The sequence below is a fragment of the Armigeres subalbatus genome, chromosome 2, assembly GCF_024139115.2.
Source record: "Armigeres subalbatus isolate Guangzhou_Male chromosome 2, GZ_Asu_2, whole genome shotgun sequence".
In the NCBI taxonomy this organism is placed as follows: Eukaryota; Metazoa; Arthropoda; class Insecta; order Diptera; family Culicidae; genus Armigeres; species Armigeres subalbatus.
The window spans coordinates 255,978,873-256,003,847 of record NC_085140.1 but is presented as its reverse complement, the minus strand read 5'-3'; the positions used below and the strand labels follow the sequence as shown (position 1 = coordinate 256,003,847).

The following is a 24,975-nucleotide window of genomic DNA, read 5'->3' as shown; positions in this document are numbered from 1 at the left end:
TTATATGACTTATATAGGCTTCTCTTTGTCCCTTTTGTCGTATTCTTCAGTGGGACTAGAGCACGGCCTATATTTCTCTCACCATTATTGCCTATGACTATTCATGCAGTTAGTCAAATCGAATCTTAAACACGTAGGTACTTACTGCTTCACTGAACAGGCGCTTGTTGCTAACCTTTCCATTTCATGTGCGTTAATGACACAAATGCAGTGTAATAAAAAAGTTAGCTCTGCTAATTGAGTGACATCCTTCATGCGCCATCAATGCCTATGTAAATTGATTCGTGCGATGATGCGTATCAAAATCATCAAGAACGATCTAGATCGTTGGATCCGTCAGATTTATATACGGAAGGGCACTTCGGCATTTCAATCATAGCAAATCCGCCTCCATGGTGTGTGTCACAGTCACTGCATTTCTGTTCCGCAATTCACAATTCACACCGGTTGCACCAACCAGTCTGTGTAGGGCATGGGTTGAACCGGTGTGCGAATTGTAGTTCAATCAGTCGTTACTCAGCCAGCAGACTACCGGTCGTCGCCTAAACAGGTTTCATTGCCGGTGCTAAAGTTCACTTATTGGAGTCATGCTTTAGTGCAGGGCGACTATTAGAGGCAGTTACGTCACGCCACGCCGTACCTACTGCAGTTCTAGGGAGAGGCAGTGCTGAGTAATGCCCAAGCGCTTAAATGCCCGGAGTGTCGCATAGCCAACGATCTAACCCCGCACAATTGATGCTTCTCGCTGGCGACGACGTCGGGGTAATTACCGTATTAGCTGGAATAGAATAATTTAACGTTCATCAGTAGTCCAGTAACGGAGCATCGTTGTTTTACGATGATTTTGCGCACCGGACTTAATATTGTGACAGTGGCGGTATACCGCATTGTTTAAAAGGCATGATCTTAATTAGTTATAGGGATGTTTGTTTGACAGCAGAGCTGTTTTTCAGTAGAATTCTGTAGCTGACTTTTGTACATGAAACCACAAATTCTTGCTTTAATTTTCAACATGTAATTACATTATCTACAAACTGTTGCACCGGGAAATGAGAAACAATATTTCCTACACTATCTGATCTCGTTTCTCATTGTAACCTGTTCCAACGTTGCGTTTGGACATCTACCTGCCGGCTAAAAACTGCCTACACAGAGTTCGAAACTGAGATATGATCGTCGTAAACCGCTACACGAGCCTAGCGCAAGCCATGCACGTGACTTCGATGAGCGAGGCATTAGGTACTTGGAAGAATGTGTGCAGCCCTAAAACAAGGGACCGATTTCCGAGTCGTTTTAGCCGCGACGCAGTATCTTAAGCAGCAGTGATCGAGTTCCACACCACCGAGTTCGACACGATCTCCACAAGTTGGTTGGGTGTAAAGTTAGCAAGTTGAAGGTCATCTATTACAGTGTACTGCATTTATTGTAAGCATGATTAGCTTTTTCATTAACCGGTGTTTTATAACTTTTTTACATGCTACCGGCTTAACCGAACCAGTTTGCATGATGATCATGTCATTTAATATAGGCAAATTTAAATGTAAGCAAATGCAGGCAATAGCTGCACACAAATTACTCTATTTTCTTCCGTTGGTCTATGTTTATACTGGAACTTTTTTAGTTTTATTGGCAACAAAAAAAAACAACGAAACTGTCGTCACAAAGCTCAACGGTTGTAAGTCATTTTGCAATTTAATATATATGTAGGTATTTGCAATGTCTCGTATCGTAACTGAAAGATCGTCTTTTTGTCCAGTACGAGGAAGAGCTGACTTTAGTCTAGACACGCTAATATAGTATAGAAAACAAGGAATTGAAATGAAGGAACATCATTTGCAACCTTGTTTTTAGCCCTAAACAATGGCATAGAGACAGAATACGCTCTGTACAGTTTTTATTAAATTTAATTTTATTACACTTTCCATTACAGGTCGGCAGGCCACACCCGGAGCTGGATGCAATTGCGAAGCTATTGCCCTTCATCACACACAAGGGTGACAAAGTGAGTATTTTTATCCATCAGTCAGCAGTTTTCAACCCTTCCCTGTTACATAACCAACAGTGCCCATTTTGGAAAAAAAAATCATCATCACGTCTTCGGGAGAACAATGTGATAACATTCGTCTTCACATTGATTCTAGTTTTCATAAAATGTGAAGAAAGTAAATTGTTCGTATCTCCAGTAAAGGGATTAACCAGATGAAGCCATACATAAATAATAATATCGAATAGAGCAATGTGTTCCAACAAAATCCCAACCGGTGCAAAGAATTTACTCTTTTCGTGGTTTGTCTATCATGAACACGTTTCTTAATAGAATTATATTATTTTTTTGTGTACAAAAATCAATTTATTAGATTTACTCAGAACCATGAGATTTGAAAGAGTTTCTTCTCAGTAGTGATTTGTAAACTTCAACCAAAAGCGACGACATTATGGCTATAATAAATACCTTCTTTGCTTCTGGTGGCTTGTAGTAGGAAAAAGTTGGGCGAGTTTGTACTGATGGTGCACCTGCAATGCTTGGGCTAAAATCATGACTTCAGAAAAGAATAAAAGAGCTTATTGCACGTGAGTAATTCTCGCTGAGACCGGGCCACTACTTGCACGAGGTCTTTGAAAATGCCTAAATTTTTGTTCATTCGAAAACTTTCGGCGAGTTTAGGGATCCGAGTTAAATTTTTCAGAAAGATCCAAATTCGAGCGATAATTCCTCCTATTGGATCAATGTTACTTCATTGAATTTGTAAAAAACACAATTTCCCAAAACACTGGACTTTTTTTCTTTTTTCTTCTTTATTGAAGAGGTTTTCAGCTCTTGGCTGGTTCACCTCTTTCACACTGGAAATAAATTCCTTCTACCTACCACAAATTAAACTTCCGATTACTTTGGTTTTTACCTTAGATAACACTTTTTATTACATTTGTCATAATATTACAGTTCCCTATCAACCATGAACAATGCCTACAAAAAAGTTTTTTTTTATTTAGATTAAAATATAGGCTATAATAAATTTTATATTCGTGAATTTGAATAATTGAGTTGAAGAAAAACAGGAATAATGATAAAACAATTAGATAGTGCGTGTTTCATCTCCCAGCAAATAAAAACTTTAACTATGGGAAAAGTACAATTTATGCTTCTTCATGTTTTATACCAATACAAACAAGCAAGCGAAACTAAAGAATGACTCGCACGCGGCAGGCATTGCTTATTTTATACACAAAGAAAATCTTGCGGTTGACCAAAAGGCCCGCAACTTACAGCTATCTGATGTCTGTGTTGGGAATGCATGAACAAGATTGGTTGGTTCTGAAAATTTTACTGGGTATGACAAGAATTTAAATTTTCAATAGTTTATCGTAAATAATTTTGAGTTTCAATAAAACTGAAAAATTGCTGGAGAGTTTTTGAGTCGATTGATATATGAATCTTCAAAATCCATCGAAAGATAATGTCGCTATTAACGTTTAAAATCTTACATGATTTCGTGACGGTCCCCAATTTTAGCTTCTGCTTTGATACCCAGTACCTTTGGCTAAAGGGCCCCACATAATGATGAGCGCAGCGGCGCGTTTTGACAGTTAACCCATGTATTTTTTGTCAAAACCTGCCGCCAAACCTGCTCACCATTCTGGATGGGCCATAGGACGTTGTCCAACGTCAAAACATAATTTAGATCATTGGTTTGCCATTTTGACTCTAGCCCAACTTTTGACAAGGGCATAAGTAAACAAATCTCGCGTTACATATGATTAAGGCTTATCCAGTTTTCCGCGAGCGGTAATGGCCGCCAGCTTGCCTGCGGGTCAGTCTCTGATTTGACGTTTCTGGAGGTCAACTGCACCCACCGCTCCGAGCATTTTGACCAATGTTGCATATAAGAAGGTGCTGATTCAGTGAATTCAAGCCTTCTTATATACCACATTGATCAAAATGCTTGAATGGTGGGTGCAGTTGACCTCCAGAAATGTCAAATCAGAGACTAACCCGCAGGCAAGCTGGCGGCCATTACCGCTCGCGGAAAACTGGATAAACCAAAATCATAATTTTTGATTTTCTAGCACAAACGATTGCTTTGTAAAGGATGGTTTATCATCTCGTGAATTATTTAGAGGAAAAACTTTGAACCAGTTTTGGTGTGGCTTCGTATAATGCAGAGTCGCATTCCAAGTTTTGAAGATTCTTATACCGTTTGCTTCTGTATATAACATAAGGGATCGTTCAAAAATTACGTCCATCGTTTTTCGGTATTTTCAACCCCCCTCCCCTCCTGTCACAAACTGTCACAAATCATTGACCCCCTCCCTCCCCCTGTACGTACATGTGTATTTTATATGTTAGCGATTATTTTAGTTTTTCTATTTTGTACACTATTTTTATGTTCATAATGATCAATCGCCGCGAAATTTCTGGTGGGGATTCTCATCGATTTGTTTTCGGCGAAAAATTACAAAACAAAACTTTGCCAGACTGTTCGGACGTTTCGGTCGATTTACTGGCCTTCGACCATCTTCTGCGGACAAATCTTCCCATCACTTATTTTCTAACAGACAGCCATTAGACACTATTTTTACAATATCGTAGTGAGTTATGTCCCTTACTAAAAGTTTGATAATGTTTTTAAAAAGCAAATTGTTCCCAAAATACCCTCAAATTTTTTTGTGGATGGACGTCACATAAGACGAACCCTCCTCCATCCCCCTGTCACAAACTGTCACAAAACTCAAACCCCCTCCCCCCCTTAAACCTTGAACGTAATTTTTGAACGACCCCTAACTATAATATGCGAGAGTTTCTTTTCAACACATCTCCAGATAAAGACCAAAACAAAAACAAGCTGACTTTCCTAATTTGTAATTATTCGGTGAATCGAATGTTCGATTTTTATTGTAAGATAATTTCGATTTTTCTAACTAGGGTATATGCTCCCATCTCCATCTCAGCCCCTATATTCATCTCATTCTGCATACGGTAAACTTCATTGGAATGAAACACACGATATGCGCACTAATTCAAATCAGAAATTAATGAAGCACATTCTTTTAGAACTAATTTATATAATGTTTCCAAAAGTTACAGCAATAATTATGAAATAAAGTTAAATTTTAATGAAACACAGAACACTTACTTCAATAAGATGGAATTTTCACTTCATACGCTTCATTTGCTCATCCGTACAAATCGTTCATCACCCACCGGCACTATTTTTTCCATTTGAATTGGAGAACATACACTATATATAACACAATAAATCACTACACAACACATTCTTAGAACTAAGGATTAAATTATCCAATGATTATTGTTAAATAATTAGCTTCAGAAAGCCGGAAAATAATAGGATGAATTTTTCTTACTACAGAAACATACTTGAACATATTTCAATCGCAATTTATCACTGTCGTAGAAATACAGGAATGCCAGATGGCATGAAATTGTTAGGATGATGTTCATAAATTATACTTAGTAATTCGCTACTTTTGAAAGCCAAACGGCTATGAATATATTTCTGCTACATCCCATAATAGTGGAAACAACAAAAGATTTGAAATTCAGCTTCAAATAATGTTCTAATAATGAATTTGAGGATGATCAAAAATCATCTATTCTACTGCGCTGCTCCAAATTCCACGAATTTGGCATCACAGCACGCATGTTTCCATCGTTTCCATAGCACCACGATGCGCATGCGCTAGCTGGCAAAGATGCTGTACATTTTGACGAATAGACAAATCTATACATTACGTCACAAAGCGTGTTGATATCGATTATTCATTAAACAAAACAAAAACATCTACATCGGAGCTGTCATCTTCAATGCAACGAGCATATCTGTGTCGTAGCTATAAAGAAATCTATGCCGGGCGGGCATACTGGCGGTGGTGTGAGATGCAGTTTTGAGTGAGTAAAAAATGAGCTGGATATCGGGGCATGCAATAAGATGAAAATTTTACAATGAGATGGATATCGGTACAATTCGGTGGAATCTTAATCAATTGATATGGTTAATTATTGAAATGAAATGCGATATTTAATGCGATTAGGATAATTTATGAATGTGAGCAAGCAGGATTTTTATATTTATTTCAGGATCGAATGCATTTTCTTTGAGTTATTGATGTTTAAAACATTCACGCTTGCTTAATGAGATGGATATAGGGACAGATACCCTATCACTTCAAAGGTTAATTTGGTGGTTTAGACAGAGTCTGTTTTGGCTAAACTGTTTAAGAATCACTCAAAATCATTTACTTCCATCGTCGCGCTGAGCGTTGAAGTTAGCGTTTTGTACTAAAACGCAACACTCACTCTGGAAAAAATAAATTCTAAATAGAATACATGTTACGCTAAACCGATACTCGCCTGGTTGACCCCATATTCGATTAAGTGGCAACTATACCGGCTTAGTATAACTTCGATTTATATGACTTTAGTTTAGTGTGACTTTATAATGGATAGTTTATTTTGTCGGGAGATTGAATTGATCGTAGGTGGATTCTGCATCAGTGTTTACAATTCCTAATGATTAATGATCAAATACAAATAATTGTCGGGTGTAAATAAATATTTACAAAGAAAACATTTTATTTTCCGATAGAATAATAATTATACATATGCACTGTTCTTTTGTTGAGCAGTATTCATCTGATTTATGATCGCGAACAAACAATCGGCTTTTAAATTGGTAACCACAAATTTGAACTCTCAGGGTGGCCATCCGTAGGATTGATTTTCTCTTGATGATCTGCATATACCACTGGGAAGGAAGCCTGTTTTGTTCAGGATCAGGAAATGTCGGATATCACATGAGAACGGCCACCACCGCAAACGTTCGGATAATGGTACTTGGTCTGTACAGGATGTGTGTGCCGTTGAAGCACTTGAACAGCACATGGTATTGTAGGCTTCTTGTAGCTCATTTTATAGGGTCCTAAAATAAGGAGATTTAACCATTTTTATAGTTTCTGGTTCATATAATATCACAACTTACATCCTTCCCGCTGAGGGGATGTTCAGATGCTAGATGTCTCGATCAAATCCGCCGAAATCAACATGAGCAGCAACGGAATTTTTGTTCACTTTGTCCTAAAACTTGAACAGATTTATTTAATCGATTTCGATAGGTATTATTTATAAGTAACTTCCTAGCTGTATTTTAATACCAATATTTTTATTTCACTTACAGAGTGATGGGGATGCAAACTTGACTGCACGTTTTTCCGAAAAGATTGCGAAAATGTGGTGTCGGGTGCTTTGACTTGAAGTACGGCTGCTCGAGTAATCAATTAGAATATGTATATCATTGAGATATCCTGATATAGGTTAAATTAAAAACATCAATAGTATTGTCTGATTTTCTCAAAATTGCACGCGGCGAACCTTTCATGAAAGGTACCGCCGCGCTTTCTGCACCCCGTTTACTTGATTCTTATGGATGAATAGCATTGCGGTGTATCGTTTGTCGCGGCCGTACCTTTCGACAGTCATTCGCCGCGTGAAGTTTTGTGCAAGTACCAATTTGGGAACATTACAAACGCCGCGCAGTGTATCATATCCAGAAAATCTGACAATATACTTTCATATACTAGATTCATTTCAATATCGTTTATTGCTTACAAGTTTAAGATTTAATCTAAACCAGTTTAACTTTATTTCTGAGTGCTGATGAACGTTACGCCACAGACAAACAGACGTAACACTGGAGAAATTACCATCGAACATGATTTCAATGATCAATTTGAATTCGATTGACTGCGCGTTTCACAACTAGAGGCGCTAGCGTAGCAATCCTTCGAGTTTGTCATTTCACTCAAGCGCCTTCTGGTGACAATGTCATACGAAACATTGTTTCGTGTAACATGCTCGCAAGATGGTGTTAGAGGAGTTGGGCGATGGATTTTTCAGATAAATGTTCAAGCTGTTACGTCTGTTTGTCTGTGGTGACGCAATCACGCTCACAATGCAACGTCCGCGTTGTGTGTTGAGCATGAGCATGATTGACCGTGCATTTCGTAGTTGCTACTCCGTGATCGACCAGAACAATCGCAATTGCACAGGGAACCAATGGATGGAAGCATGGGATTTGCACTCCAACCTCAATGTGCACAGTCCGAGAGCTCTAGTATTGGAAAGTCGATAACGGCGCTGGCCACGTCCTCACGGTCATCGGGGATGGGAAAGAATTGATGATGCAGTCACTCGCCCACTGCAAGCCGAGAACACCTCTGCACTCGCCACGAGTTACTGCGGAATTTTATTGGATTCTGGGGGTTAGGTTGTATGGCAGAGGTTCGTCTTGGTTAACGAGTTGCCGATGTGATAGTAATGAAAGGGTGGTGTAGTATTCTAATTGGATGCCGAAACGAACTTTTTCGCTCATTTCGAACTCTTAACATTTACCTGCTACAACTAATCAAGTTGTAGTTATAGGGATAGAAGATAGAAACGGTATGAAAATCCATTTCCAGTTCTAGCGTTTGCTAGAACATGAGTAATATATGAAAAGATACAAAGTAGGAGAATTGAACGGGCCTGGGATTGAACCCACGACCTCCTGCGTATGAGGCAGAAGCGGTAGCCATATGACCACCAAGCCCGTCGATACAACGTCCGCGTTGTGTGTTTATTTAAAACAATAGGACACTGCACGGACTGCTTTGTCTCTTTCTCACTGCAAAGAAATTAGAAAACAACAAGGCCAGTAAACGTCAAAATTTATGAGGAACGAAAGAGAAAGAGATGTTTCCGTGCAGTGCCCTATAATGGATTCAAAAATGTATGAATTATCGCACATCAAATTAAATAAAAAAAACCCAGAATAATCCACCTAGCGGTGATGGTGTCTTTCTCGTGTGTTATAAAACAAGAAAACACATAAAAGTAACAGAAAAAGCACATAAGAGAGGTCAAAATTGCACATTAGGGAGATAGACTCAGTTATTTCCATCAATTCACATTTATTTGCATTTATTTGAATGCATTGCAGGAGTTTTTGATTTTTTTTTTAAATTTTAATTTTATTTTACGAGAAAGGTAAAAAACTAACCGCGGTGGAGGTTGGTACTCGGATTCTGATGGCTTTTCCGCAAACGGGACCTTTAAGTGGTCTTATTGTGTAGGAGTTATCACGCTTATCTAGAAAGTAGGAGGTTGAGGGTTCGAGTCCCTCCAAGACACGTGGATGCTTTATCGCAACTTCCATATCAATTTGTCCATTTCGAAACATGTGCTGTGCATATGCACAGCTAAGATATTTAACAAAAATGATTTTAATAATATACAATTATAATATTATAATAATATACAATTAATTGTACTGGGCGACTTCCTTGATGAACTCTAGAAGGAATTCCCAGAGGAACTCCTGAAGTAATTTCTTGAGGAATTTCTAGATGAATTCTTGAAGAAAGCCTAAATGAAATTCTGAAAGAGAGCCTAAATGAATTCCTGGAGGAACTACTGGTGGAACTTCCGGAAGAAATACCGGAAGAATTTCCAGAGGTACACTCGGAGGAACTCCCGGAGCATTTCCAGGCAGTGTTGTGCTGAATCATTATCAGACGATAATGACTGCAGTTTTCATGTGAAAACTTTTCACGTAAAAACAGTGGGCGAGTTATCTTCTCAAATTTTGTACTCAAACGATAATAAACACAGAATTTTCATTCAAACATAAATCTTTACTAATATCAGCTAATTGTCAACAGTACCGTTATATGTATCTTCTATTTGCCGTTATGGTTCCATGGTAGTAAGGAAAAAGATTACAAAACGAAACGGTAAATGCTTCAAATCAAGATACGATTTTCAAACGATTCTTAATCGATGGCGAGTTTTTTTCACTTGACAATTTAAAAGTAAGATCGCGGGTGAGTTTTGATCATTCTCGATTTTTTGAAAATTTGATTTTTTTTCCATCCCTGGTTCCAGGAGGAACTTCTGGAAGAATTCTTAGAGGACATTCCGAAGAAATTCACGGTGGAAATCTCAGAGATATTCTCGGAGGAACTTCTTCTAGATAAATTCCTGAAGAAAGCCGAAATGAATTCCTGAAAGAAAGCCTGAATTAATGCCCTGAATGTACTCCCGGAGGACATCCTGGAGAAATTCCAAGAGGAACTCCCGAAGGAATTCCTAGAGCAACTCTCGTAGAAACTTCTAGGTAAATTTCTCAAGAAAGCCTTAATTAATTCCTGCAAAAAAGCCTGAATGAATTCCCGGAGGAACAACTGGTGGAACTCCCGGTGGAATTTCTGGACGATTTCCTGGAGGAACTCACGGAAGAAAATCCCAGAGAACCTACTGGAGGAATTCCTATAGGAACTCCATGAGGTATTCTCGAAGGAATTTCTGGAGGAACTCCGAAAGAATACGGGGAGAAACTCTCGGATGAATTCCTAGACGAATTCTCGTAGGAGCCCCGGAGGACGAGAATTCGCGGAGAAACTCTTGGAGAAGTTTCAGGAGGAACTCTCGAAGGAATTCCTGGTGGAATTCGGACCAACTCTCGAAGGAATTGCCGCAATGAATTCCGGATGCCGGATGGATTCTCGGAGAAACTTCCGGAAGAATTCCCGAGGATTTTTTGGAGGAGCTCCCGGAGCAATTTTCGTCATGTCATGTCATTCCATTCCGTGACATTTTTTAAATTTCGCTTTGCGGGCAATCTTCACGGAATCCAAATTTAAAAGTACTCGCATTACACCAATTAATACGGAAGCACAATGCACAACTGTCATTTTGATTATTTCAGATTTGCTGCGTTGCAGCATGCGTGAAATTATAAAAATGACAGTTGTGCATTGCTTCCGTACTGAGTGATGTGCCCTTGAAAACGCCAGTACTTTTAAATTTGGATTCCGTCAGGATGGCCCTTATGTCACCCACTTTGTATTTAGAACAATGATCTGTTTGACAAAGTTCCAGGATCCTTTAGGTATTACATGGTAATAAAAAAATCCGAATTGTAAATAACTTTTCAAAAAAGTTATGGGCGAGTTAGTAATCCAGTACTTTGCGCTCGATAATGGCGGCGTGAGTTCCTCGCACTTTGACATTCAAGAGGTAGAAAACATTGGAACTCATCAAGTATGCCTCGATCCACTGTTTTTTTTGTAGTCAACAAACTTATGTCAACATGCCAACCATTTGACAGCATACAAGGCTTACAAAAGTTTTCTAATATTTAATTAGATTCATTACCAGTATTAATGCTTTACTTTGTGGTTTTTAGATTTCTACTGAATATATTGAATAATACAGGAACACAAAAAAGGCTAATAAGGATCTTTCATTGACTAGATGGGCGAAAACGGTTGATTTTAAAAAATGATCTAATAGTCTTCAACAAAATGCATCCGCTCATGCTTTATCTTGTGATGATAATGGATTCAATGGAACAGCGAGGGTGTCACAATCTTGATACTCTTATTTCTTTTGAATGGAAAAGGAGGTAACATAAACTTCTTCTTGGCTGGAATAATCAAATGTCTGAATACCAAATTAAGTTTTCTTTGCAACCTCTTGCACACACACATTTCAAGTCCAAAGATCCGTACAAAGTTTTTAAAAATAGTTAGCTTGTGGCTTCAGAATTCTTCCGCTGTAAATTTAAAAACCCAGATTAATCCACCTAGCGGTGATGGTGCCTTTCTCGTGCATTATAAAATAGTATTTTGGCCATTACTCATGAGCCAATAGTCCGATCTGGCCAATTTTCAATAGGAAACAATGGGAGAGTATTCTGCGTCAAATGCAACTTGTTGCGAGTAAATCGGTAAAGAATAAGTGCCTAAAAAATGAGTGACATTTTTTTTCTAAATTTTTCTATAAAAATGTGGTATTTTGGCCATAACTTCCGAGCCCATAGTCCAATCTGACCAATTTTCAATAGGACACAATGATAAAGTATCCTGCGTCGAATGTAACTTGTTGCGAGTAAATCGGTTAAGGATAAGTGCCTGAAAAATGAGTGACATTTTTTTTTGGGTGGGTGCGCACACACACACACATACACACACACACACACACACACACACACACACACACACACACACACACACACACACACACACACACACACACACACACACACACACACACACACACACACACACACATACACACAGACATCACCTCAATTCGTCGAGCTGAGTCGATCGGTATATAACACTATGGGTCTCCGGGCCTTCTATAAAAAGTTTGTTTTTGGAGCGATCATATAGCCTTTACCGTATACTTAGTATACGAGAAAGGCAAAAATCATATTAAAAAATGTTAATTGTAAAAGAATTGCAACTATAGAAAATTACGACGGCGGATATGTTTAGACTTTTGATAAACAAAATTGTTGGTTCAATGCATAGCTGATGAGTGCCAATATTTCTCTTTGAATATAGGCCTACATTGATTAAAATATGTAAAAAATTTCTACCTCTTGAATGTCAAAAAGGCACTCACTAGGCCGCCATTACCGAGCGCAAAATACTGGATAGCAATCCCATGACCCATTTCCCATTTGGGACCCTCCTTAGCCGTGTGGTAAGACGCGCGGCTACAAAGCAAGACCATGCTGAGGGTGGCTGGGTTCGATTCCCGGTGCCGGTCTAGGCAATTTACGGGTTGGAAATTGTCTCGACTTCCCTGGGCATAAAAGTATCATCGTGTTAGCCTCATGATAGACGAATGCAAAAATGGTAACTTGGCTTAGAAACCTCGCAGTTAATAACTGTGGAAGTGCTTAATGAACACTCTGCTGCAAGGCGGCTCTGTCCCAGTGAGGGGATGTAATGCCAATAAGAAGAAGAAAAAGAATCCCATGACACTTTTGTGGCGTTTTACATCACTGGCTAGAAAAGATATTTTAGTTACCAGATAAAGATTGTCGCTATCGTCGCTGTCCGGAACATCTTTTGCTGACAAGGATAGGGGATCTGAATGTTAATGAAGGAAAAATATATACAATTTGACAGTTAGGTACCACACATGTTTCGGACAGCAGAACAAAGGGAACCAAAGCGACAATCTTTATCTGGTAACTAAAATATCTTTAATATCTAATAGACAGTGATCCTGTCCTTATGATTTCCTTAGCAAATTCTTCAAAAACTCATCGGAATATTTCGAAACTTCCTAGACAAAAGCTTTAAAATTTCTTCACGATATTCTTTTGAAATCCCACGAAATTTTCTTTGGCAAAATCTTTGGAATTTCGTCAAAAAAATCTTCGGAATGGATTAATGGAAAAGCAAAATCTGCCGCTAGGAAATGAGTAGATAGCGCAACCGTAAACCAGTTCCTTCAAAACCACTCGCATGTTAACCTACATATACTGTAGCGGCATTGTTTTGATGCGGTGAGTGCAAAATAAGTTACCTAAAAAAATACACTTTCCTCGGCAAATTTGTTTCGGGGAACTTGGCAAACACTTCGTAATTTCCTTGGAAAATTATTCGGAGTTTCTCGAGTGATTCTTTGAAATCTCCTCAAGATATGCTTCAAAATTTTCTCAGGAAAATTTGGAGAATTTTGTTTGGGAAATTCTACGTAATTTCTACGACGACTTTACGGAATTTTCACTGATTTTTACATTTTTTTATTATTGTAGACTCCCCAAAAATTTCAACCGGCGTGATAAATTGCGGCGCGCCAATGCAAAAACTGTCGGCACATCTCTATTTTTTTTAGACCATTTGAACTGCCTGTTCCTATTCATATGGGACATTTTTGCGGTTACAGGCAGTAAAGCCTTACAAAATTTATTGATGCTACTACAGATATGCTTTGCTTCATTGAACACTTGAAATACTTTGAAACTTTGACCTTAATTTCTCCAATAAAATGACCATTTTCCTAAACTATATTCTTCTGGAGGCTTTTGCAGTCTAAATAATAATATTGTGTAAATAATGCAATAGAAAAAAAAACTTACGAACAGTTTTGGCATTTACTCATTTTAAAATATGGTTTGGAGTACACTGGTTCCAGATATTCGCTATATTCAACACGGAGATAGGGCGATATTGCATTCGGTATTAGTCATTCCTCACGACAGATTAGCATTCGAAGCGTAATTTATTTCACACAACACCTCACAGTCATCGCATCTTCTGTGGCTATTCGATGCACTCGTGTGCAACTCTTTCCAATGCAAGCCATAAGTGAATAATTTGCATTCACAGGATGATGCAAATTTTCTCCCGGAGTATCTAACAAATTTATCGCCTGGAACAGCTAAGGGACTAAACCACTTAAAATGTGACCACATTTAGCAGAAGATCTATCCAGATATTAAGCTTTCCATTGATTTCCATGTGGGAATAATGGCGCTCCTTTATACGGATGGACAGGAAATTGAAAGTGGACACTTCTCGTGCGTACATTCACGTAACGTACCTCTTCAAGTGTATTGTTCAATTTCTTTGATTACTTTAGATGGCAACCGCAAGCGAGACGATTATTTGCTTCTAAATCGTTACAGGAAAAATAATAGACAATAATAACCGGCGGCAGGTAATGGAGAACTATAAAATGAGTGCCACGTGTTGCACTTTTATACACCTACCTAATGGTCTTCTCCAAGTGATGGAGTGACACGTTGTTGTGCCATATCAAATTTTATTTTTCATTACCACCCGGGACGTGGAAATATTCTAATAGTTCGCCCTTTTCCGCCGTCCTACATTAAAACTTCTCTTCCTCCCTTTTCCCAGGTTACCATCAACAAGCCATTGGATCCGGCCAACCTGCTACCCAACGGAAAGGCCTACTGGACCTACCACGGCTCGTTGACCACTCCACCGTGTACGGAATCGGTTACCTGGATCCTGTTCAAGGATCCCATCGACGTGTCCCACGACCAGCTGGAACTGTTCCGTGAGATGCGTTGCTATGATGCCCGGGAGGACTGCCCCTGTGACGACTCGCTGCACAAGACGTTCGAGTACGGCAAGGTGGTCAACAACTACCGGCCACCACTGGAGTTGAACAATCGCGAGCTGCGCGAGTTCGGAGGTCACTAAGCGTTTGACAACCGCCGAACTAAGCACATCATCACCGGACCCTGTTGTGTAGAACTACATATGATATGGATATCTATTTGTAGATATAGTCTTACATTGCGCCTAGTGCGATTGAGTTTTGTCGTTGTGCAACGATTGAAAAGCAATAACATGTTACACTACTTGTTCACGTTGTCGAGTGTGTCTGTTTCAACACGATTGTGAAAAGTGAACAAACCAATAAGCAAAACTTCTGTGTTGTTAGTAACGGTTGATATATGCATGTACAAGATACGGATCCGTCAGATTTGAATACGATGAAAACGATCCTATAGATGTTGATTTCTATAAATTTAAAGTTTCTTTTTATGTAACCAATTGGATTTTTATTACTAAAGAATTATCGTATTGAAATTATAACACACTTAAGGACAGACAGGTTTTAAGTTACGGCTGAGCTCGGTAGCATAGCCCCACACTAAGGAGCAGGTGCAGTGCAATCCAGAAGAATCATTGGAATTTGTTTTTATTCAAAACTTGTTTAATACGCGTTGGACCGGTACACACATAATATTATATTAATATTCCGGTGGTACTGTAGTTGACAATCGGAGTAATTCAGTTGGCCATTTATTGTTACGTAAAATTGTTGTTAGGTTAAACATATTTTCTAATACGTATATTGTTTCGGTCCATTTATTAACACTTTGAAAGTCGAGTTTTACTAAAACTGAAAAAAAAACCTAGAAAGTGCCTATTACTGTATAGAAATGGTGAAAAGATAAGAGCAGTCGGCAAGTTAACAAACGAGTAATCGAACCGTAAACAGTATTTCAGGGAACTGGTAGTCAATTAATCGCATCGCGTGACAATGACCCCGGCAAACAATAGAGCAGATAAAGTTTAGTAGAACCTTTACTAGCAACTCCCAAAATATTATACAGTTTTTGTGCCGCTTAACAGATGAGTGCTGTTGTATTAGCACCCAGAAGTAGGAAACAAATAACGCTCTGTTAGCACCAAGAGAATAATGTTAGAAAACATATTACTATTGTGACCATTATTTGAAAAAATATATATTTGGACCAACACCTAGTTGATAGCATGCGAAAAGCTCAAGTGTTTTATTTACAACTAATATCACTTCTTACGGACTGCACAACTAAACACTTCTAGCATTGCATCATCAACTATGACAATTTGCCACAATCTTGAATTCTTAAATGAATTTAATAGTGCACTAAGGTTTTTCGAATGCCCATGCTTGTACCGTGAAAAAATAAAAAAAAACGACGTTATTTCAAAAAACGAGCCTCGCTACTTCAAAATTTGACGTAAAAACCCACATTAATCCACCTAGCGTTGGTGGTGCCTTTCTCGCATTTAGTTAAGACACCAACCTTATATGAGGTTTATATGGCCCGATGTACCATTTTCTTCATAACTTTTAAACGCAATGACCGATCGTTATAAAATTCAATAGTGATCAACAAGGCTTTGTCTCCTATTGAATAAAACTTGTTGCGAGAAAATCGGTTAAGGATTACTATACGAAAAGTTGGCTAATGTTTTTCATAGCTTTTGTGCACACACATACGCACACACATACACACACATACACACACACATACACACACACATACACACACATATACACACGAACAGACAGACATGTGCTCAGCTCGTCGAGCTGAGTCGATTGGTATGTAATACTATGGGTCTCAGAGGCTTCTATAAAAAGTTCGTTTTCGTAGTGAAATGATAGCCTTTCGGTACAACTTAGTTGTACGAGAAAGGCAAAAATATAATGATGGACTTAGATTTTTTTTTATGATTTTTTTATGATGGTGTCTATCCTAACTTAGAAAACATTTTGAGTGGGTAGTTATATAATGCACGGGGTAGGCATGTGCGCCGCCGCCGACACTTATTGACGTACGCCGACGTGCCATACGCCGGTTAGCTCCACGCCGCCGACTTTCATATTTCACGCCAATGATTGGACAACACAAAAATCACAGTTTGCAGGGCGTTTGTATCTGCCGAACCAAAGCAACCTATCAGGCAATCATGAAATAGATATTATACCTTTGGCAGATTTGTTTGCTTTGACAGAGATATCACTTTTACCCGCATTGGCGTATTAAATGGTTGTATACTATTTCGCCGAAAAACATCTCGCGGATTTTTTTTCGCGTTACGACATTCCGCGGAATGTACCAAATCTTCGAAACACATTTCGCGGAATGCACTTTTTTCGAAAAGCATTTCGAGGAAAGTACTTTTTCACCGAAAGCAATTCCGCGGAATGCCGTTTGTCGGAATTCAATTCTCTAATTCTCGCTTAACTTTTACTTAGGTAGTAACATTTTTTCATCAATTAATTTGAGTACTGCAATCAAAAGCTGTCATATTATTCTATTGATTGCAATATTCAAAAAAGTCATCAACTGAATTTTGCTTAATTACATGCAATCCGGTCTGTGATTCAAAGCAATGAAAGAATGTGCTTTCTGTGAATGACCGCATCCGGTCGGTATAAGCCAAAGTGAGAAAAGAATGCCTTCTTGAAATGGACACGTTTGGTATAAAGAAACGAAAACAGGTAGGGACACGGCAGGTATTTCCGTCCATCGTCGTAGGGGTTGAAACCAACGAAAGCAACGTCCATTTGCTAGAACTCCACTATAGCAGAACGTTTCTCCTGAGCTTGCGATTTGGTACGTATGAGTTTTACAAAAAAGCGTCTCTTTTACTGGTTTTCGAGACTATGACGAACAGACGAAAATACCTGCCGTGTCCCTAGTCCCTTCCCTGAAATTACGCATCTGCCCGGTATGAAACAAAGGGGAAAGATAATGCCTTTTTTGAACGGATGCGTCTGCCCAATATAAGGCGAAGGGAGTTGATAAATTCTTCTTTAAAAGAACGCGTCAGCCCGGTATAAGCCGAAGGAAGGGGTGATGCATTCTTTAAATGGATAAGTCTGTCCAGTATATGGCGAAATAAGTTGATAATACCTTCTCTAAAAGAACGCGTCTGCCCGATATACGGCATAGGGAGGGGTGATGCCTTCTTTAAATGGTAGCATCTGTCCGGTACAAAGCCTTAAAAAGCTCGCAGGTAAAAATTACGGAAGTGCTGAATAAACCCTAAGCTATTGTTATTAATATTCCGCAAAATAGTACATTCCGTGAAATGGTACATTCCGCCAAAAGTCATTCGGCGAAAAGGTACATACCACCAAATGTTATTCCGCGAAATGTTTAGCCGGGAAAAAGAATTCCGCGAAATGGTTTCCGGCGAAATGTTATACAATCGTGTTAAATGTTTGGCCATCCAAGAACTTCTTGGCTACAGACCTACAAATCAACGAGCTTAGCGATGAACTTCTAATATCATGTGGAATAATTAGGATTTTAATTCCTGGTAGGATCTTTTTCAATTTTCTTGGGATGGAATATTATTGAGTTAGCCACGAACTCGAGAAATTATAATTGAGCTTAAGTTTTCTTGCAGCTACGATAAGCTCCTCGTTAGTCACTAGCGGTACCACGTCGACTGACTCGTACGGTGTAGCGGGCCAGTTCGATGATTCATGTTTCAGAAACAACCCTTCTACTATTCTAGCTAACATCTCTGCTGACGTTGGACGCATAAATGTCATATGTCACATTTCAACATTTTTTTATGTCTAACGTCATAATTTGATATTTGATATAATTTACATATTTTTGAAATATTTTGTTAAAAAAGAGGTTTTATTCTAGAAAACTTGAAAAAAATCTGAAGTCAATTTGTAACGTTCGAACAAATGGACGCATACTTGTCACACCGGGATATATGGACGCATATTTGTCACACTAAAAAAAGAGATATAACAATCACACAAAAAGACACATAGCACTGCGCGATGTGTTCTGAGGACCATCCATATAATATACCATGCTTTTAGGGTCATCTACAATCCACAATCCACGTGGATAGTTTAGAAGGGTGGCTGGTAAGCATGCAAGGTCTTTCCCTACTTTCAGAATTTTTATGGACGGTTGTCCATGAAAGAAGAGGGAAGGTATTATGTTGACTAGAACCTCTCCAAGTATAACGTGAACGGCCTCTTGGGAGAAGACGATATGAAACTGTGACGTAATTAAAATATTCAAGGCCTGTAAAAAAGTGATAAAGAGGATCCCTTTAGCAAACCCGTTTTTTGGTGAAACTCATAATTATTGTGACATGTTATGGCGATAAAATTTATGCAAAGTATGAAACGAGTACAAAGATTAATCAGAAGCTTCTTGCTTCGTCGCAAGATCAATGAAAAACGATTTTTCCTCTTCGGTAACAACAGGTTGAACCACTTTCATTAGAGAAGTTTTCTTTTCTTCTTCAATTCCTTGAGGAGCATTTTTCCAACGTACATTTGTATCAAAAGAGGATGAATCCTTTACAACCAACTTAAATTGCTTCTTGGAAAACAACTTGCAGTATTTAAGGTCTTTACTGTTGATATTGTTTGCGTATACAAGTTCATAACGGCCTTTTTCAAACACCACCACATACGGGCGTGACTTGCAGTGGTTCAGGGTTCTACATTACGGGTGGGAAGATGTGTAGTTGTGTTGGTAATCCGAGCTTGGTGAATTTTGTACTCACCCAGTGAACTTTTCAGTTTTCTTATGGCAAAATGTTCACGATTCGGTTTCCTTATGGCAACTAACCAAAACAAAGAAAAAATGTCCGTCGAAATTTAAGTATTGCGCAAGATTTTTCTCATGCAATACTAAGATTCCGTCGTATTTATGCTGACAACACATCCCTTCATTGAAAATTTTCAACATTTTGCTCGAATTTGTTACTTCAAAAAAGTAAACAACAGCTGATTCGGTTTCTTTATGGCAAATTTTCGATGAATTTTTTCCGTTGCAACGGCAAAACACTCACCAACACTCGCAAAACTCGGCCGTTTGGGCCACCCGATATATACCACCCTGGCAGTGGTTTATCGTATACTCCAAAACGGTGAGCTTTGAAAAAGTCAGTTGCTTACATATCAAGTACGTCAACATTGTTCTTTGCATTGCCAACTACAGGCGCATTTTAGAATCAAACGCCGTCAGTAGAGTAATGTGATGGAATAAATTCCAGTTCTTATTTTGCGAACAACAATTATCCAATTAAAAGATCATTGTCTTCAGGTCAGCGTACTTCATAATAACTTTGAAAAAACAGCTAAGGATTTCGTTGGCTGTACGACCATTAACTTACTCGGACCAAATGCACGCAGACAATAGAAATGCTCGTATGTAGGGGCCAACAGGCGCAAAGCTCTCATTAAAGACCAGCAGCCTTTACGCTAATGCTCTTGAACCAATCCAACTGTGGAAGCCGTATGACCTAGATCTAGAATATAATCTATAAATAATTGAGAGCTTTTTCAAATCCATAGAAAAAAAAATTTCACCTGGTAGCACTTTGTCACCATCATCTCGATAAGACAGTCGTGATTCCTTTGGACGTTGAGGATGTTGTGCATGTCCTTGTCCCGGGCAAGGAAACTATGCCACTGCCGCTAAGAACCGGTTGGTCAACCTCTGGGACCAGTAATGGAACGTTTGCCCGCTCCGCAAACAAAACACAATAACCTGTGTCATTTTTTGAATCGAACCCGAGGAACTCCTCTTCCGATTCCGCGCCACTGAATTGTCTGTATTGGATATTCCATTTCCGGTTCCACTTATACCGACACACTATGGGGATTTAGGCGGACTTTCATCGGAAAACTCACCTACACCAATAATGTTTTCACAATTTTTGTTCGAAAGTAGATACACAAGATAAGAAAACCCTAAAATTTCAGGTCCCTACGAGTTATAGTTTTTGAGATATTAATTATCAAAGTTGAGAAAAGGTAAAAAACGCGGTTTTTCTCTTCAAAATTTTGCTTCACTTCATACTAATTTTAGAAAGGCTTTTATCTGATATGATACCAAGTTGTATGTATAGCTTTGTAAAGACAATTAAAAGAGCTTTCATATCGTACTAACGAAAACGTGATATCATGAAGGAAAAAAATGTTTTAAAATCAAAATACGAAAAAAAGGTCAGCCACTTTTTTCCCCGCGGAGATATTTAGTTGGGGATCATATTTGGGATGTGTACTTTCAGATTCCCACGGAAAATCATGTACCAACTTGCGCCATTTTGAGAAAATGCGATTTGGAAAACAAAACTTGTTTGCTGCGAAATTTGTCTTTTTTTCTTAGTGTGCATCATAGCAACTAAAATTTCAATATTCTATAATAATAAAGCTAACTTATACTAATTCACAATTAACTGAAAGTTATACTATCGCGGTATTGTTTGATCATATACGAGTTTGGGGTCAACCAGGCGAATAGTCAGTTAGTATGACTTCTAACCTATTTAGTATAAATTTTTTTCTGAGTGTACTATAATAAGAGCTCTTCCCTATTTGTTTTTGATATTTTGTGAATAAAAAATTGATTTCGTTTGGAAATTTATACATATATAGGGAGCGTGACCATTTAGGCAGTAGCCCCTATTCCCGTCCTCAACGTAAATGGGTTAAATGCCCAAATGGTTCTCTACCCTATATTCGATTGAAGAGTCAAAATATTAACCTCTTTCCAAAAGTTAGTCGCGAAATGACTGGAATTTTTTATTTACCAATATTTCACCGTTATGATAACATTAAAAACATTAAAAACACATAAGCTCGAAAAAAGGAAGAAAATATTTTAGTCCGCTAGTTTGTATGGGGAGGCCCCATAGTGCGACAACGAAAAATCACGCCAAAGAAATACAATCGTCGCTGGCGAAATGTAACAACAACTATCTCTCAGTTCACGGTGTGAAAAAAAGCGTACATTTTTCTCCTGGCCAGTGAATTTTGCGGCATAAGTGTAACATTCGGGTTTTGATTGAAAAACGTGGGAAAAATAGTTGTTTTTGGCAATGTTTGCGTCCGGTCGAACGAATATGAATATTCTTCTATAGGTTATTGGGTTAAAGTAAAAGATATTTTAGTTACTAGATAAAGATTGTCGCTTCGGTTCCCTTTGTTCTGCTGTCCGGAACATGTTGGGTACCAAGCTGTCAAATCGTATGGATTTTTCTTCTTTCACATTTAGCTCCCCTATCCTCGCCAGCAAAAGATGTTCCGGACAGCGACGACAGCGACAATCTTTATCTGGTAACTAAAATATCTTTTGTTAAAGTCAATAAAAAAGTAAAATTTTGCGATAATAGGATGAATGCATTTTGAAACTTCAAATGCGTTTATCTCATTTTTCTCGTTTGTAACATGTGACATTTATGCGTCCGACGGCAGTCTGGGGATCTCTCAGAAGGCGTGCTGTTGGTCCTAGCCATCACCATCTTGCTTCCTTCCCATCATGGAGTGTTATTGGCCATCCTGCACAGCTGTTCAAGACAGGCTCTCTTGCTACATTTTATCACGTAGTTCAGAGCTCTTCTCGCTAACTAGAATACCCGGCGTCTATCGACCCTTTCAGCGTCTGTTCTGTGCATTACGGCTAGAGACTCTAGCAGGATATGACATCTAGCCTTAGTAAACCGGGAACCCCAGTCTACTGCCCACGCATTGAAATCTCCTGCTACAACTACTGGTTTTAAACGCCGCAAGAATATCGTACTGCTCTATACTCCATCTAGAAGGACAGTAGCAGCTACGAAAGTCAATTTACATTGTGATTATTCATTGAACCGTTCAAAAATCGTTTTGAAATGCCAAGATCGATAAGGTGCAAAGCATCACCAATTGGAAAGTATTTCAACACGTTGATGTCCTTCGTAAATACGAGTTCTGAAGCCGCTGTCACTTCGTAAAGGTACATAGATGTCTGGGAAAATCATTGTTCTGAAGAGATGAGAGCACTCTCTTTCGGTAGTACATTTCAAGCAAGGCCGTTATGGCTTATTACATCTAGAATATAAGTAGAATAAATCAATTACCTAACACAAAATCACAGACGCCGCGCCGGTATAACTTACTTACTTGATGGGCTACAGCTCTTCGATGAACCTACGCCGAATGGAGTATCCTTCTCCACTGGACTCGATCCTGGGCCAATCGCTTCCAGTCGCCCTGAACATTGAGCGCCCTCAGGTCCTCTTCAACTGCAAAAAGCCATCGTGTACGCGGCCTTCCACGAAGCCTGCGGCCTCTTCCGGGTTCTCTACTAAATATTATCTTCGCTTGTCGTTCTTCCGGCATACGAACAACGTGACCAGCCCACCGTAGTCTGCCGTGTTGCATAAGCTTAATAATATCCAGCCCTTTATACACCTGGTACAATTCGTGATTCATGCGACGCCGCCAGATACCGTTCTCCTGTTTACCGCCGAGTATTGTCCGCAGCACCTTACGCTCAAACACTCCGAGAGCTCTCCGATCAGCCTCCTTTAACGTCCATGTCTCATGGCCGTATAAAGCCACCGGAAGAATCAGAGTAGTATACAGCGCGAGTTTTGTTTTCGTTTGCAGACTACGGGACTTAAGCTGGTTACGAAGTCCGTAATAAGCCCTATTTGCAGCTGCAATACGCCTTTTCACCTCGCGGGTAACATCATTATCGCACGTCACTAATGTTGCGCCGGTATAACACAAATTTAAAAAAAATTAACTTCTTTTTTTTGCGGCATGGCCAAAAAAAAAACTTTGTATGAATGGATTTCAAGAGAGTATTAAACATTATCAACATATTGTATGTTAAATAATAAATCACGCGTACTACCTCTGAGCATGGATCGAGCTGGAGTATCACATATGAAGCATCGAAGGGAAATGAGGATCGTTTTATTTGCAATACAAATTCTTTGATCCAAAATGTTATTTAATTCATCGACAAATGGCTTAAGGAATGTACACCCAACCGGCGGTTGTTAGATTTTCTAACAATTCTGTATAAGAATCTACCAAAGCCTGTATAAGAATTGGGCATATGCGAAATTGTTAGATTCTTATACAAAAAATGTAAGAAAATCTTACAAAATTGTTAGATTCTTATACAATATTTGTATAAGAATCTAACAATATCGCATATGCCCAATTTTTATACAGGTTTTGGTAGATTCTTATACAGAATTGTTTGAAAATCTAACAACCGCCGGTTGGGTGTATTTACATCTTTTGGTTTGTTTGTAAAATATGTTTCTCGTTAAATAAATTCAAATTATAAAATATGTTTTACATACTTCCGCCACAAAATAAACTAAAGGTGACTGGACATCTCGTAGTTCATGCATGTTCACAAGAATTGGCCAAAACGATATTGAAGGACTCTCAAATGCTGGCAAGCCGTCAGTGTTAACGTTCAACGATGATCGGTCTGGAACTTGCTCAAAACGTTATAAACTTTGCATGAGTGAATGGTGTTAGTATGCCCATGGTGTTAGTATTTGCCGCCCAGGCGTTCGTCCGTGGATATGACAGTGGTACGAGGAGTTTGAACAAACGTTCTTGCACATTTTGGTAACACATTATCTGATATATGGCTTTTCGCCCATTTTTGAATTTTATTACAGAACTCCTGAGGATCATGCGAGTGTTCTGAAGACCCAATTTCGCTGTCACTGCCCCATCAGTCTGTTCGCTAGCATAATCGAGAACTTCCTCGTCTCGTCGAATTCTCGTCCAACTTTGTTTTAGTTACAAATTTATTTTCGTTACAATTTTTATCAGAAAAATTGAAGAGCTTGGAAATGCTTCATGTAATGCATTTTGACGATTAACATTACTAAGCATTTGTTTGTGCGTTTACTAAAGTTTGCATTTCGCTTTATTTGTCATAAGACGAGTTTGTACCATCCCATTTAATTCCACCATCCAGGTTTTTTAAACGAAATTGTAATGAAAATTTGTTTGCATATTTTTGGTGTTTCATATTATGCGGATATGTTTGAACAAAACATCCTGAAATCTTTTTT

The 24,975-nt window shown here is 38.7% G+C and overlaps 1 protein-coding gene across 1 annotated transcript in view; it reads left to right on the top strand.

The window, feature by feature from the left end:
- LOC134212107 (carbonic anhydrase) overlaps positions 1–16,116 on the top strand; it is an 83,330-nt gene extending 67,214 nt beyond the window's left edge. Inside the window, exons 3-4 of the mRNA XM_062689650.1 lie at positions 1,931–2,002; positions 14,716–16,116. Coding sequence (XP_062545634.1) covers positions 1,931–2,002; positions 14,716–15,024 — 381 coding nt within the window. The 3' untranslated portion in view covers positions 15,025–16,116. The remainder of the gene's footprint in view (positions 1–1,930; positions 2,003–14,715) is intronic.
- The last annotated feature ends 8,859 nt before the right edge of the window (positions 16,117–24,975 follow it).